The sequence below is a fragment of the Seriola aureovittata genome, chromosome 24 (assembly GCF_021018895.1).
Source record: "Seriola aureovittata isolate HTS-2021-v1 ecotype China chromosome 24, ASM2101889v1, whole genome shotgun sequence".
Classification (NCBI taxonomy): Eukaryota; Metazoa; Chordata; class Actinopteri; order Carangiformes; family Carangidae; genus Seriola; species Seriola aureovittata.
Window position 1 is genome coordinate 5,709,211 of NC_079387.1, and position 15,893 is coordinate 5,725,103.

General features: G+C 44.1%; 1 protein-coding gene across 5 annotated transcripts in view; it reads right to left on the reverse strand.

Annotated features, from left to right (window-relative positions):
- LOC130165238 (mitogen-activated protein kinase kinase kinase kinase 4-like) overlaps positions 1-15,893 on the reverse strand; it is a 33,174-nt gene that overhangs the window by 11,432 nt on the left and 5,849 nt on the right. For 4 of the 5 annotated variants that reach the window (XM_056370312.1, XM_056370310.1, XM_056370309.1 and 1 more), the window contains exons 3-15: positions 10,296-10,352; positions 6,025-6,150; positions 5,693-5,803; positions 5,473-5,563; positions 4,692-4,822; positions 4,506-4,560; positions 4,328-4,406; positions 3,315-3,490; positions 3,116-3,188; positions 2,800-3,010; positions 2,469-2,630; positions 1,961-2,047; positions 829-1,287 (exon numbers count right to left, since the gene is read on the reverse strand). In XM_056370312.1, coding sequence (XP_056226287.1) covers positions 829-1,287; positions 1,961-2,047; positions 2,469-2,630; positions 2,800-3,010; positions 3,116-3,188; positions 3,315-3,490; positions 4,328-4,406; positions 4,506-4,560; positions 4,692-4,822; positions 5,473-5,563; positions 5,693-5,803; positions 6,025-6,150; positions 10,296-10,352 — 1,818 coding nt within the window. The remainder of the gene's footprint in view (positions 1-828; positions 1,288-1,960; positions 2,048-2,468; positions 2,631-2,799; positions 3,011-3,115; positions 3,189-3,314; positions 3,491-4,327; positions 4,407-4,505; positions 4,561-4,691; positions 4,823-5,472; positions 5,564-5,692; positions 5,804-6,024; positions 6,151-10,295; positions 10,353-15,893) is intronic. The other variant, XM_056370313.1, reaches the window with a different exon arrangement.

Consider the following 15,893-nt stretch of genomic DNA (forward strand, 5'->3'; position numbering starts at 1 on the left):
TAATGACGCGGAACAGGTCTGCTGATGACGGGAGACACTGCTTGGGGTGTCCTGCATGTTAGTTTGGGCCTCAGCCATCCACATGCAACGGCCCGATCCACACACATTCAGAGTCACAACAACCACATCGAAGAATGTCACAGGTCGGCCATCCAAGATCAAGAGAAACACTTGTGGTTGTCTATTGTTCTGAGGGGGAAAACCTCAAAGAGAAAAGGGATGAAAGGAGGAGGAGCACTTCATTTTGTCGTTGTGAGACTGGACTCAAATGACAGTGGATAAAAAGGGTGAAATAAAAAAATAAAAGCCTATGGAATCATCTTTATTCTTATGAGGAAAAAAAAAAAGATGGGAGTGGAATCTTGCTGGAACTGATTATTTCTCTTTCACTTGCTCAACCTCAGCTCAAAGTGAAAATTAAGACCAAAATATTTCAAACATCCTAATGGTTTGAGTTTTAAAGGAGACTAACAACAGAGTAAGTGAGAGCGGGTGCCAAGAGAGAGTGGAGGAGAACAGCTCTGTTTTATTCAGGACATAAAAAGAGTGGTTGCGAGCCTGTGGTTTTTCCATTCTCAACCGTACCCCCTACTTGTTTCATTCAAAAAGGGCCTGCGTTCTAACAAATTAGCTATTGCTTTGGAATAACACCACAGCAACCAAAACAGAAAAGACTACATTAAAAGTAACTGTTTGTGCTAAAGTAAACCGTCATTTGTTACTCGCACCACCTCCATCATCATGGTCGCCGAGAACTGTGCGAAGAAAAGCAAGAAGAAGCTGGAAAGAGCAGGCAGCAGGGTAGGCAGAGCCGAGGAGGAGGTTCACCTCTCTGATAGGCTGAGGAGGATGAGCGACAGGCTCGGCGGGCCTATCGGGCTCCAAACCTTCTGCCTGGGGAGTGTTAGGGTCAGTTGGGGTTTCAGTCTGAGGGGGGCTGGGGCTGGGACAGGTCTCAACAGTGTGAGTCTTTTCTGGCACTGCTGCCTGGGACTTAGTGCTGTCTGCGGGGATCGTCTGAAGGGCTCTGGAGGACTCGTGAGCGCCTCTCGCTACAGAGACAACGCTGTCAAGGACCTGAGCTTGCGGGGCTGTCGTAAGGACTCTGTCAGGGGGCAGGGTGGAGGTCTGCGGAGGTTTGCTTTGGTCTGAGGGGAGTTTGGTCTTGTCACCAGGCTGCTGTTTGGATTCGTGCTGGAGCGACAGCAGGTAGGCCTGCTCCTGCTGCAGGCGCTTATGGAGTCGCTCGGCCTTGCGCTGCTCCTCGAGCTCCCGCCACTTGAACTCCTATTGCAGAGTGTGGGGTTGATTCAAGGTGGTGAGAAGAGACGGGAGAGCTGGCAGTGTTGACCTGACAAACTTAGGCTTGACTAAAAAAAATCTGTGTCAGTGCCATGTTTTAACCATTCACTGTGAACAGACAGCAGCATTTGTCACCACATTTGCCCATTTTACTCCTCTCCAACTCTGTACTATTACACTTCTTACGTGCACTATGCAGTTTATAAATGCCATGTAGAGTCACACTGTGTCAATCAGTTTCAATCGAGAGACAGATTAATGATTCACTTTACAGTGGAGAGATCACAACATTTTCTCGCACTTGTCTTTGTTGTGAAAATGATTCAACAACTTTATGACCTGGAGATGACTCACACCTATTAAAAACACACATTTGTTGTGGAGCATTTCCTCATCCCTCCCACGGTCTTCACCACTGCCATATAAGGATTTCATTCATAAACATATATATTAGTACTCATTGCTTCAACAGTATAGTGTTACATTACTTTACCATGATGTCATCTTACCCTGAAATGTAACTCTTGATAAGGACTACACATCCAAAATTAGTCTTTGAACTCATGGAGGATCATTTTCAGTGGTTAACCGAACAGGAGGAATAAAGAAGTGTTGATGTGCTGTGGTGAATTATACATGGAGTATGTGTGTGACTGACCAGCAGCATGGCCTGTTCACGGAGCAGCTGCTCCTGCAGCATCTCCAGGTGTCTCTGCTCCTCCTCCAGCTGACGCCTGATGTACTCCTGTCAATCAAAGCCAAGCGGTCAGAGATGTTAGTGGACATATAACTCAAAGAAAAAAAAACAACATCACAACACAAAGGATGAAAAATCTACTTTTCTCTTTGTGCTTATTCACACAGGTAATGTCACAAGTGTATCAGCTCCTTCATCATCACACGACTCTACCAGGATAGTTGTTTTTTTCCACATCATACAGCCTCACTTACACTGTAGTACTATGTACAATTATTACAGAGCAGTGTCTGTCTTTCTGAATCACTGTCTCCACGCTTAGCACCTCACTGCATCATCTCTTTCACCACAACTAGCAAATTCTACCTTCTGGCATGAAAAGAAAGAACTCCAGTTGATTTATTGATATAGTAATACTGTTGTGATTCCTCACTTAAGACATTTTAAGTAGAAATATTTTAAAGCTGACCTGCTCACGATCGTTCCTTCTCTTCTCGTCCTCCGCCCGCCGGCGCTCCTCCTCTTCTTTACGTCTACGATCCATCTCTTCGATACGCCTCTTCTCCTCTTGCTCGCGGCGACGCTGCTCACGCTCCTGTTGCCTCCTCATCTCCCGTTCACGGCGCTGTTGCTATAGGGACAGCACACAGGAAATATATTTTTAAAAAACTGTCAACAAAAACATGACTTTCAGCGGTCTGATCTTTTTGTTTGCCAGCATCAGCCTCAGCTATCCTCTCGTTTGACTGGGAGATCTGTGACCAAGCCCTAGGAAAAAAAACAAAAAAACATCATCTTACCTCCTCCAGTCGCCTCCTCTGCTCCTTCTGCTGCTCAATTCGTTTCTGCCTCTCAGCCAGTAGCTGGCGCTTGTACTCCTCCTGCTCCCGGAGCTGCTGCTCCTGGAGGAGCTGCTGGCGGCGGAGAGCCTCTGACCGCTCCTTGTTTTCCTGCTGCAGGCGGATGAAGTCGCGGCGCAGGGTGGACTCACCTGGCACATTGACGATGGAGCTGGATGACGGGGGGAGGAACAGGGACAGAAGGGTTACATTGGACTGGGCTTCCTTTTAACAAGTACTGTTTTTTTTAGGAGGTGCAGCGACTACTAGATCCTACCTTGGTTCTCCCTCCTGCTCTGGGGGATCCTCCTCCTCCTCCTCGCTCCCACTGTACTCATACTCCGTCTCATCTGTAAATGAAGAAGTCACTCAGAGCAACTCACCGCAGCCGACATGATATTATCTACTGTACACATTTTCTGTGACAATGACACAGAGAAGAGATGAAGTGATTGGACACAGAGAGCCAGACGCACCCTTCTCTCCCCTCTTCTTCTTGGTGCGGTCGATGTGGTCTTTGAGCTGTATGCGGACTTGCCTCTCGTTGGGCTGGTCTCGGATGAAGGGGTGCTTCAGCAGCTGCTCTGTCGGGGGCCGCTGCGTGTAGTTCTTCACCAGACAGCTCTCGATGAAACTGAAAAACTTCTTGGACCTGTGGGGATTGTGGAAGAGAAGAAACAATGCGTGACGGAGAGGGTGAATTCTGAAAAGAGACAGTGGGAGCCAGACAAATATTTCAGCCACACAAGGACAGAGCAGACCCTGGGATCCTAAGTAAAACACATTTCTACAAACAAGCTCCGATTTCAAATTACCCAACAGTCCTAACAGCACTCAGGTCTCTGAAACACTCCGCAGCGTTACAGCAGCCTCTGGTTTCTCAGTGTAAATTGAGGTTTATACACATGGACAGGCAGCATTGAACCTTTAATCGCATATACACCAAGGAAACTGTGAAATATGAGGCGCAGTACAATGAAATTATCATCATCATTGCACCTGCTACCGTTCAAGAGTGTTACACACAAAATTTTAATGGCAACAACAAAACAAATCCACTAAGTTGTGTTCTGTTTTTATAAAGAAAATATTGAACTTTTTAAAATTCATCTCAGCCCTCCTGCCAACTCACAAAAAAAAAAAAAAAAAAAAGAGTCAAAGGTTTGATTTTTTTTTTTCTGCATTTGCATCGAGCAGCTCTGCGGAGAGTGCCAGGAGAGGCTGAGTCTGCCAGAGCAGGTGTACCACAGATGTTCAGCTCAGCAGCAAAGCACAGAGGAAAAGCCGAGCTCACGATTCAAGCCTCTGTAGCTGCCTGGTCTGAAGTCAGAGATAACATCAAAAATGCACAAGAGTACACAGAGAGGCCAAGCAGGAAATATTATGGCCTATCTTGAATATACGGATTTATTATGGCAAAAAAAAGGACATTGGAAAGGATAGACATACTCATGTGCACACAGAAAATATCCTTCTGGGTGGTACTCACCATTTTTTAGACTTGAGCCTAGGAGGAGGGTTTCTTGGAATGAGGAAGAGCGCACGCATCGGGTGCATGTCACAAAGTGCTGTCAGAAGAAGCACAAACGCATCAATAAGAATTAAAGAGACTGAACCGACACAAAAACACTAATAGTATATAAATATATGTACTCTGTACAACTCACGTGGTGCTCCTTCGGCCATTTCAATAGCTGTGATACCACATGACCACAGATCACTCTGCAAGAGAAAGACGACGCCCGTGAGCCAAAACCACAACAGGCTCACACGCTCAGACAAATCAAGACATTCACAGGTACAATACACCTGCTTTACTGTGTGACACTTCTGCGGTGGGGTGGGGCTCTTACTCTGTAATCGTATGTAGCGTCGGGGTTCTCGTCACAAGCGATGACCTCAGGGGCCATCCAATAAGGAGTCCCGATGAAGGTGTTTCTCCTCCCCACTGTCCGGTCCAGCTGAGCGCTCACACCAAAGTCCACTGGAGAAGAGTAATGAGAGTCGCCACAGTCAGCAGTGTGGCTCTACACTTATTTAGTTCTGTGGAAATCAACTGAGGGTACCTATAGACTGAGATATATTAACAATCTAGTTCATCACATGTCAAACTGTGTTTTTTTTTTTTAATGAATCAGTCTCTCTCTGTGACGGTGACGGGGTCCGACATGAACATTAACACACAAGCTTCTGCCAAACTTGAACGGTTTGGGTTTTTTCACATAAGAGATTTGTCAAATTGTAGTCACAGATTTTATGTGGGCGGGCTCAGCTGGTAAAACATGATTTCTTGTAAAACCGCGCTCCATTCAGAGGTTAGCAACATTTGAATCACAATGTCATTTCAACTGTGGGGTTGTTCGCTTGCTTTGCCAGTGTGAACAAACCACAACCCACACAGTCCTGAAAAAGCAGATTAGCTTGGCTTTTGATTGGGGAAAAAAAAAAAGAACTTTAACTTTGGTTTTGCATGTGTAGAAATACTTAAGACTCGTCTCACACTATGATCCAAGACTCATGTTTCTGATTGAGGACCAAAGATTTACCCACATTTCTCCCAAGACTGTCCCAAAGGTGCAAATTCAGCTGCACAACAGCTGATCAAAACTGATGTGAGATCTGTGCTGCCCTCACCTAGTTTGACTTCAGCATTCTCAGTCAGCAAGACGTTCTGGCCCTTGATGTCACGGTGGATGACGTGGTGGGCATGTAAGTGGGCCAGACCCTGAGGAGGAGAGAGACACAGGACGTGAATGAGAGAAGAGAGGAGGGGAGAGGGGAGGAGAGGAGAGGAGAGGAGAGGAGAGGAGAGGAGAGGAGAGGAGGAGAAGAGAGGAGAGGAGAGGAGACTCACTCTGAGGATCTCTCTGGAGATGTAAGCGATCCAGTCTTCCTTCAGCTGGTTCCCCTTGGTGTTCTTCACCAGGTCTGTAATCGAACCAGCTCCACAGAACTCCATCACCAACTACACAACAGATGCAAAATATGAATCATCAGAAGATAAGTCAACGATCACTGACCAAACAAATAACTTTTTAATGCACGACCCTGCCTGAAGATAAAGAGACCATACTGGTATGAACTGGTAAGAATAAGATGTTAGGGAGAAAAGAAAACTGCTACATGTTTTCTTCCTTGCATACTTCTTACCAAACCTTAATTTCTTGGATGGATTTGAGGACTTACCCATAGCTGGTCATCGTGTCCCGGGGGGCTCTTCTTAATGAAAGCCCCATAGTAGGTGGCTATGTTTCTGTGGTGGGAATACTTCTTCAGCATATTGATCTCCAGTTTAATTTCCTCCTCCTCATCCTAGACACACAAAAAAACAACACAAGTTAAAAAAGAAGCTGTTTGTCCTCGTTCTGGAAAATCTTTATGACGAAATACAATGATCACTTTGTGGGCACCGGCCTTTAATCATCATTTGGCTTTGACTGACTTTTCATGTCACATCCAAATCAATCCACTTTCATATTTAGGGTCAAAGCAAGTGTGGAGCTATGCGACAACGCCCTGGCGCAGTTGCAGCTCAGCCTGACCAGGCCTTATTCATGTCTAGGACTAATGTAACAATGAAGTATGAGTCGTTCATTTACTGGCAAATGATTCCTTTGTTTGGGGATTAATGATGCATGACTGAGTCTCATTGTGAGTTGATGTGTACAGTAGCCATTATCATTAATCTCTTGTAAAAAAAAAAAAAAAAAAAAAGAAAGAAAAAAAGAAAACACAAATGCACATTGGATCAATGGCAAATTCCCCACAGATATACTTAAGTAACGGACTAACATGATCCTGGATAGAGTTTTTAGAGCTGCAGAGAAAGCTAAAAATTCTGAATTGACACTTACAATAAATATCATGTATACAGTGTACAGTTAATGGAAGATGAATAACCTGACTCAAATGTAACTTAAAGACAGGCCTGATAATCACACCACGGCCCTGTAGATAGAGAATTCAACAGAGAAATCAGTGGGTTCACATAGAGTTTAAAAGCTAAATCAGATTCCAGATGTAGCTTTCATGCCGTGTTTAGTCTCTGTTGGAAATGGCCTTTGGTGCAAATGGTAGGGAGAGAGCCTGTCCACTATCACGTCTTTGCAAAAGGTCATAACTAGCTGCAGTGTGAACTCCCTGCTTGCACCCAATAGCAACTTGACAATGATTAACAGTGACACGCTAATTGAACACATGCAGGGATCAGCCCGCGAGTGGTTTGCTTTATGGTTACATGGCCTCTCCTATAGAACGTACAGTGGGAGGAGGGGGACAGAGACCAAAGGTGGGGGTGGTTGTACACTATTATCACTGCAGACTGCTATATGGAGGTTTGCCTCTTTATATTACCAGGGATTTTATTTCAATTATCACAAGTCACCATAGCAACCAAATATAGAGAAATGAGGAAAAAGAAGTGCTATATTTATATGTTGTTTAGTGTGCAATGCATCACCTATAGCAAAATGGCAGTTGGCTGTCTTTGCAGGCAGCCATACTGCTGCTGCATGACTCGTTTGAGTTGACGTAAGCCTTTCTGTTGTGCGCACCCCCTCCTCCTCCTCCTCCTCCTCCTCCTCCAACCCCCCCCTTCCAGCCCCTTTCTGCTGTGCAGCTGTTGGATTATCACACTCCCGACTGTGAAAGCCTCGCTGCCACAAGTCACATGGTGAGGGAGAGAGACCGACACAATCATATGGTGATGTGTGTCAGAGAGTGGAGGAGTGGAGCTTTGGTCAATTGATGGCGCCGAAACAAATGTGTCGACATATATGCGGTACTAGATCAAACATAATCTTCAAGCGTGATCCAAGAAGATATAACACAAGATACAAATACAACAAAAAATCCCATTTCAACACCACATAATTTAAACAAATCTGCACCAGACCCAACATGAACATATGTTAGCAGATGTTTAAAGCTACATTTGACATTTTTAGAAGACAAAAATGATCAACATGACAAAACAGCATCTTAAAACAAAGCTAATATGATTAAACAGCATTTAAAGCCACAAAAACAAACATGGCGTTTACCGGTTTGTTAAAAAAGCAGCATGCAGCAGCTACACAAACAACAACAAAGCCTGTCTGCCCAGATCGTCCAGACTACACTTTATCAGAGGATTGGACAGTGCTTTTAATACATAACAAAATAGATCCTCAAAGTAGAAAGGCATTTTTTTAGCTTCACGCCTGTACGGCGGCAGAGAAGAGGAGTGTTTGGATTTGAGAATGTGGAGCAGAGATGAGAATGTGGGTCAGAGTAGCACTGGACAAGCCAGCACGCCTGTGGACGGGCCAGGACAGAGGAGAGAGTGCAACATGGCCTCACTAAAACACACTGATCATCAGGTACCAGTTAAAAGATGACCTCATCGATTACCAAAAACTATTGGTTAATCAAATACAGCTTGTTACAGCTCTAAATGAAAGCTGTCGAAATGTAGTCATATCACATCAAATTGTGCATCATTATTCACACACACTGTGATTACAATACTGTTTGATACCCACAAATTAAATGATAGTCGCACTTAAAGTTAAAAAACAAAAATCACAGCATGAGGTCCCTCAGCAGGTGAGCTGCATCAGTTTCACTGCGGAGACGATTCATGATGAATCAGTCAACCATGAGCAGCTAATAAAAATCTGGCTTAGCTGCAGAACGATGTGTTATGATAGCTGTCTGGGAAGTTTACTAGCACAAGCTAATCTTAAAGGCACACGCCTAGTATCAGTCAGTGTTAGGTACTGAATACAGCCAAGCTCTGTCATAAGTTGTACTGTTTAAATATACATGCAGATATTAAAAGGCCCCATTTTGTATAAAGTGAGATTTCCCTCCTTTTTTGATTATAAAGCAGGTCTAGGTTCTATATTAGCACACAGCCATTATTCAGAAACTGAGCCTTAAAACGAGCCGTCAGGACTTCTGCGACTTTGTGATGTCACAAGAAAACAGTCACCACCCTAAGCCATGCCCCCAGCACAGCCCACCTGGACCCACCATCCAACCTTGCAGGATTTGGTTTGTCCAAGTGTTTTATAATTTTATTCTATCACTCAAAACAGACAGCCAATCAGAAGAGAGCCTCAGGGCCTCCTCTCTTCTGACTGGCTCACTGACCTGTTGTTGCTATAGCTCCACAGAGAAGCCTGACAGAGGAGATGTAAAACTACACTGAGATGGTTTTCGGTTCTTAAAACCACAAATATATATTCTTATGGATCAACAATTCAAATAAAACATAAAATATGGGACCTTCAAATGTGCATGTAATGTTCTGATGAGGGTGATGGAGAGTGCTGTCTAACACAATGGCCTCCTGTAACAGCAGTACTGGGTTTTTTTCCACTGTAACATATGGTAAAACAGGTTTCCTCTCAGCAGTGCTTCATGTGACAAATTATTTTTTTTTAAATAAAAGCATTGTTGCCTGTGAGTTTCTACATGTCTGGCAGGCACACCTTGTGTCTGTCACACAGAACAGGAAACAGTCGGGTAATATTCTCTGTACTGGTGGTTACACATGATAGCTAATCAGTCGAGTGTATAACTGATTCATCATGACGTAGGCTTGTGTGAGGAGTGGCAGCAGGCAAGTCAGGGCACAGAGGCTATCAGCTGCTGCGTCACTAGTCTTTGTCAGGCTCATGGTGATCACTGTGGGGTACACCAGTTGGGAGTGTGTGTTAAATGCGTCCTTATAAAAAAGGTAGTGATGCATTGGTGAAATGTAGCTGCTGACTTTTGATTTTGCTCCCCCAGGGAAGATGATACTGCACATGTGCGTGTGTGTGTGTGTGTGTACAGTATGATTAAGCCTATATTCTTCCATCATTATTATGGCCGTGTGGGTGGTTGGCCCCGCTGGCCTTCACTGCTGCTCTGAAACCCTCTGCTTTGTGTTCCAGCATGTGTGCATGTGCGGTTGTGTGCCTTCTCTCATCTGCAGACAGGACCTCCCACAGCTGAGGGCAGCCTGCTGGCCGATGAATGACGCACTTCACTCAAAAGCATCCTGTTGCCTCTGCCCTTCCCCTGCTGTTTATTATAAGGGTGAGGGACTCATTAAAGAGCATGGCATTTTCTTCTCTGTGATGGAATGATGATAGATTTTTGATATTAACCAGATAATAAGAGACTCAAATATATCTAAGTATTTTGTTCCTAAAGAGCATCTAATTTCCACTTTTGACTATGTTATATTTTTAGTACACAAACCAGTATTTATAATATAATGGCGGGAAAGAAAAATCAATCTGAGGTTGAAAAATAAAATTCCTCTATAGCGCCATCATCACTTAAAGTTCTGTAAAGCTAACTGTTTTATATCTCATTATTGTTTGCCTTTATTTCTTTATGACTTTGCAGCCTTCGCTGAGTGACCGCTGCACATTCTTTACACTGTGATGTCCAAGCTGAAACAATATACAGTTCAGCCTCACCTCCGTGACGTCCATGACCTTGATGGCAGCCAGCTGTCCAGTCTTGACGTGTCGTCCCTGTGAAGAAACAAAACAGAGGTGAGCGCTCACACTCCACATGGCAAACTCGTTGTGCTGTTATCAACTGTCGACTGGGTGATGATTAATGATCTAAGGGAGCTTGTGCACGTGTTACTGCCAGAAACTGCAAATGCATTCAAGTGTGTGATAGGAAGTTGCATATAAATGCACAATTTACAAGTTGTCAGTTTGGATTTCTATACACTCTGTATGTAGGGCTGCAATTAATTATTATTTTCATTACAGATGAATATGCAAATTATTTTCACTATTAATGAATGAATCTGAAAAATCAGCGTTTCACAAAGCCCAGGATGATGTCATCAGATCAGATTAACTGATAATAAAAATATTTGTAGTTGCACTCCTAATTGTAATTATTTTACTCAAACAAATGAATACTAAATTTAAATGAAATTTAGATGAATTTAAATAAAATTGTCAATTGATATTTCACAAGGCAATCAATCAACTAAAATCAATTATTTTATTGCTCCTATCCTCAAAGATCCCAATCTCAAGACACATGTATCCCACACCCTACATGAACTTACTATATACAGTACACAGCACAGATGAACATGTTATTCCCAAGCTATATAGACCCAACATTCCCAGACTTCTCTGCTCTCCCAACACCCCCATGCCACTCCTTACATAAACAAAGGACCGAAATAGAGGCCTCTCTCCGCCCCCACCCCTCCTTCCCACCCCCAACTCTGAGAGGAGATAAAACATGGGACTTTTTTGGGAGCTGGCCCGGATGGGTACGGGTATTCCCCCATTCTTCTCTAGGACAACACTGCAGTGAGACAGTGCGACTGTGCTGGTCACTGCAGCCACTGTATCAGACACACATGCGCCAATACACTGTGCATTCGTGCATGGCTGGAGGAGGAGGACACATGTAAAAGCACAACTAAGTCCCACACATGGACACCCCCCCACCAACACCATCATCTTAGCCAGTGCATTCCATAGTCAATTGAAACTGTATGGATTATGACAATAAAAGCCATGCTGGCTTAGGGGCCCTCTCTTTTCACTGGGCAGGAGAGGGGGATAAGAGGGACACTTTACAATGCCTTTAATCCTCTTCACTTTGATCCCAGGGGTCGCCGCTACAAAAACAACACTGACGCTGACATTACGGCCGTCAGCTCCCCACGTACCAGCGGCTGGCGCTGACGCAGTCTTTGCTGGGTTCGCAGGTCACAGGTGTAACGTCACCCCCACCTGCATTAGGACTATCCTTCAGTAAAGTCTTAGGACTTATCATTTAAACCAACTGATGAGTCAGTTTAAAGAATAACATCATTTCTCCACTATCATTGTCCCTCTGCAGATGAATCCAGTCATGCAGACACACCTCTTCAAATCTGGTGCTTAAAAAGACTAAAGCATACGTATGAAGAGTATTATATGTGATATGTTATTGGAATTTTTCTTGTAACTAAAAACCTTACATTAGAAACATCCTGAAAGAATCACCATTTTGTTTGTACCTACAAACCCCATAAAACCGAGTGGAAACACTGCACCTGTAGAGGTTAAATGTTGTCATATTTTATTGTCTATATAGGATGACTGGTTTCGCTTTGTCAGTCATAAAAACGGGCAATAAAGAGACATTGACAAAGACACTGAAGAATCAAGAAGCCAGTTCTGTCTCTGCTCTCCAGCTTTCAGGCTTAAATTAATACTATTTTGAGACAAAGCTTTCTTTGATCCAACATAGAGTCGCAGAGAGGCCATCTAGATAACTCAATAACAATGCCATCAATCTCCGTTTTGGCTGTCAATAAACCAAAACTTTAAATTCTTACAATTTTACAGCAGACAGCGCCTTAGTAAATGTATGAAAACCTATGACAGCTTATCAAAAATGCCTGTTTAAATTGGGTTTCTTTATGATTTACAGACTTGATTTGGAAGATACTGGGAGGTGAGGATATGAATGTGCAAAGTGTTCTTTGCTGTGATTCCTCCTCTGTGAGCCTGAAGGATTTATGGTCGTATAAACCCAAATGTCTCTCAGCTTCTGGGTGGAGATTCGTTTATCTAGGCCACAAGGTTATTGCATTTCAATACCACAAAACAACTGAGGTTACACAACATTAGGACATGAGTAATGAGATGAGTGCCTGGATCACACACACAAGTTCCCTGGCGTGCTTTTATCCCCTCCCACCATCCATCCATCCATTGTCCTTGAAATAAGGAAAACTCGGAGCAGGTACTTTGGGGTTGACACTATACTGCACGAGTCATTACAAATGATGTGGATCAGTACAAATGAAGTTTTTGGAAAGTTATATTTGGAGGAAGGGTGCTGCCAAGTTTCCTCAATAGATCCTGCAAATCTACTATTAACTAAGTTATTCTAGGAGGAACTGGCAAACAGAATCAGGACCAAAGTCAACATCAGACCCAGTATAATTCTCAGCCATGTTTTTTCAATGTGAGTGTAAATGAACCATTTTAAAAGTCTCTTTTAAGAGAGTATTTCCTCAATTAATACATCAATCATTTTGGGTGCCCATGTGGCTCTGCTGGTAGAGTTCACACCACACAAGGCTGGATCCTTACAGCTACACAACGATTAACTTATTATGGATATTGGAGACCTCTTCAAAGCCTCTCAGCTGTAAATGACGCTCTTCTCATCCACAATGACATTTAACAAGGATCATTTGGTTACATGAAGAGGGATCAAAGTAAGTAAGTAAAGACACTCCCCTGCTTGACCACATGACAGCAATCTAGGCTCTCTGCTTTTTTTAAGGCCAGCTGTCCTATATAGCACTGTAACTAATGATTAATTTCATTATTGATTAATTTGTTGCTTATTTCTATGATCAACTGATCCATTGTTTAGGCTAAAATATGTCAGAACACAGTGAGAAGTTCGAAGAGCCAAAGGTCGAGTCAGATCAGCAATCTAAAACAAAGATATTCGAGTTACAATGATATAAAAAAGAAAATCCTCACATTTTGAAAAGCAGGAAAAAGCGAATGTTAACCATTTTCCCTAAATTATAAAACTGTTGACAACTACGTTTTCTGATCCTTGAATGGGTATAGGTCAGTCACAGGAGGGCTGCAGTCAGGCCCTGAAGGGCCCCTTGAAGCAGCCAGCTAGGCGTGGCTGTGGAGGGGTTATCTGAGGCACTGAGCTATCACTCAGCCCTCCCTGGCCTCCATCTCCACTCCTCCATCACAGCTCCTCTTAACCATGGCCAGATGTGCCGCTGGCCTCTCTCCAGCTCTGCACTAAACCACTGACTGACTTACTGCCTACAGAGCCGGAGACATTATGTTAAAATCTACCCTAAAACAAAATACACTATTCTACGAGGGCTCAATTAACAGTGCTGTGGATGAATCTCACTCAACACTAGGAGCTCAATGAGCGAGGTGCTCTATTAAACTGAGTGCTGACATAAGGGGTTAGTAGAAAGTGAACTTTCCCATTAAATTAGAATTATTTCACAAGCAGGTATAAACTAGAAACTGTGCCCACGGTGCCAGTTAAAGAAAACACACCTCAGGTGCTGTCACAAATGTCCACAACGTTTCACCATTAGTGGAGGGGATCCAGGTTTGTAATGTGCATAAATTAAAAACAGTTGTCCTGTTAGGAAACCAGTGATTCATGTTTTAGGGTGGATTGAGCAGTAATGCTCAGCAGTATCGTTAGCGGTCTGCCCACAGAGTCGGTGTGGACGACAGGGGAGTACTGTTTCCCCATACTCTTTCCTACAAGGCCCGTATCCACTGCATCCTGACTGACCAGAACACAAAGAGCCTCTCCCTCCCTACATCTTTCACATTAATGCACGATCAATCACACTTAGCAACTATTTCAAAAACCCTGGCTGGCTTTCTAACCAGGTCAATCCACTGCAAGCTGCCATTGCACAACAGAGTGCTTAAATTGAGCGACGTGCCTTCTAACCAGCCATGTAGGTGCAAAACAAACTCGGTTTCGTATTATTAGTTCACACAGTGAGGGAGGGAGAGAACTGCTGGGTGCCGTGGTTTGCTTCAACAAAAGGTCAGGTGTGTGTGTGTGGTGAGGCGTTAGGTAGTAGTAGAGCTGTGGTAATGAGGGATGGATGACCCCTGGCGAAGGGTCATGTGAAGACCTGAGGTGACATTTGAACTGGCAGAGTGAGTAGGTAAGTGGACAGAAAGTGAAAAACAGGCAGGTCACAACCTTTATCTACCTCTGGAAGCTTTTGAACAGATGCATAAACTCAACACATATAAACAGAAGTCCATTTCAAGACTTGCTTACACACACACAGATGCACACTTCTGAAACATGCATGAGATGAATCCCGGGTAGAGAAATGATCAATCACCAGCACATGACAGCCAGGGCTGTGCCTTGCCCCTGCCTCTCTGGGCTCTACCGCTTTATACTGCTGCATACCAGCATACTGACCCAATTCTCTCTCTCTGTCTCTCACACTCACACTCACACACACACACACACACACACACACACACACACACACACACACACACACACACACACACACACACACACACACACACACACACACACACACACACACACACACACACACACACACACACACACACACACACACACACACACACACACACACACACACACACACAACACACACACACACACACACACACACACACACACACACACACACACACACACACACACACACACACACAACACACACACACACACACACACACACACACACACACACACACACACACACACACACACACACACACACACACACACACACACACACACACACACACACACACACACACACACACACACACACACACACACACACACACACACCACACACACACACACACACACACACACACACACACACACACACACACACACACACACACACACACACACACACACACACACAGCCCTGCTGCCTCCACTCCAGCTCTCCCCAGAGATTGTAAGGATGGAAGTGCCAAAGACAAAGATGCAAAGAGGAGAGAAACGGTGATGCGGGTGGAGGGAGGATAAAAGACAGACAGCGAGCGGAGAGACGAGGAGAGAAGCTGAGACAAGCAATGAGACCGAGAAAACGTGTGAATGGGAAGGGGAAGCACACAGGGAAAGCTGAATAAGAGTCTGACAGAGGAGGCCAGTTTGATGTGACTGTACATCTATTGATCAGAGTGCAGCAGCTGGCTGCTCTAACGGATCAAAGCTGCACACTGGAGCCTCTCATGACAAAACAGGAATTAATAACAATTGATGGGTGTGAAAGTAGAAATTCTGCAATAAGCAAATGCAGCAAACTTTGATGAAGTATGTGAGCTCTGGTATGATGTCATTAAAATAACATGGAAACGAGAGGCTTTGTCTCAGAAACGATTTTCAACTATATGTGGTAAGAATGGAAGCAAGCTGCGCGGGGAGTTTACTCTGGAGAAAATCCCGTCCCTGATGTGGACTGAGATGTGCCAATTACACGAGAGGATCTACTTGTCCCGGAACATTAGCACATA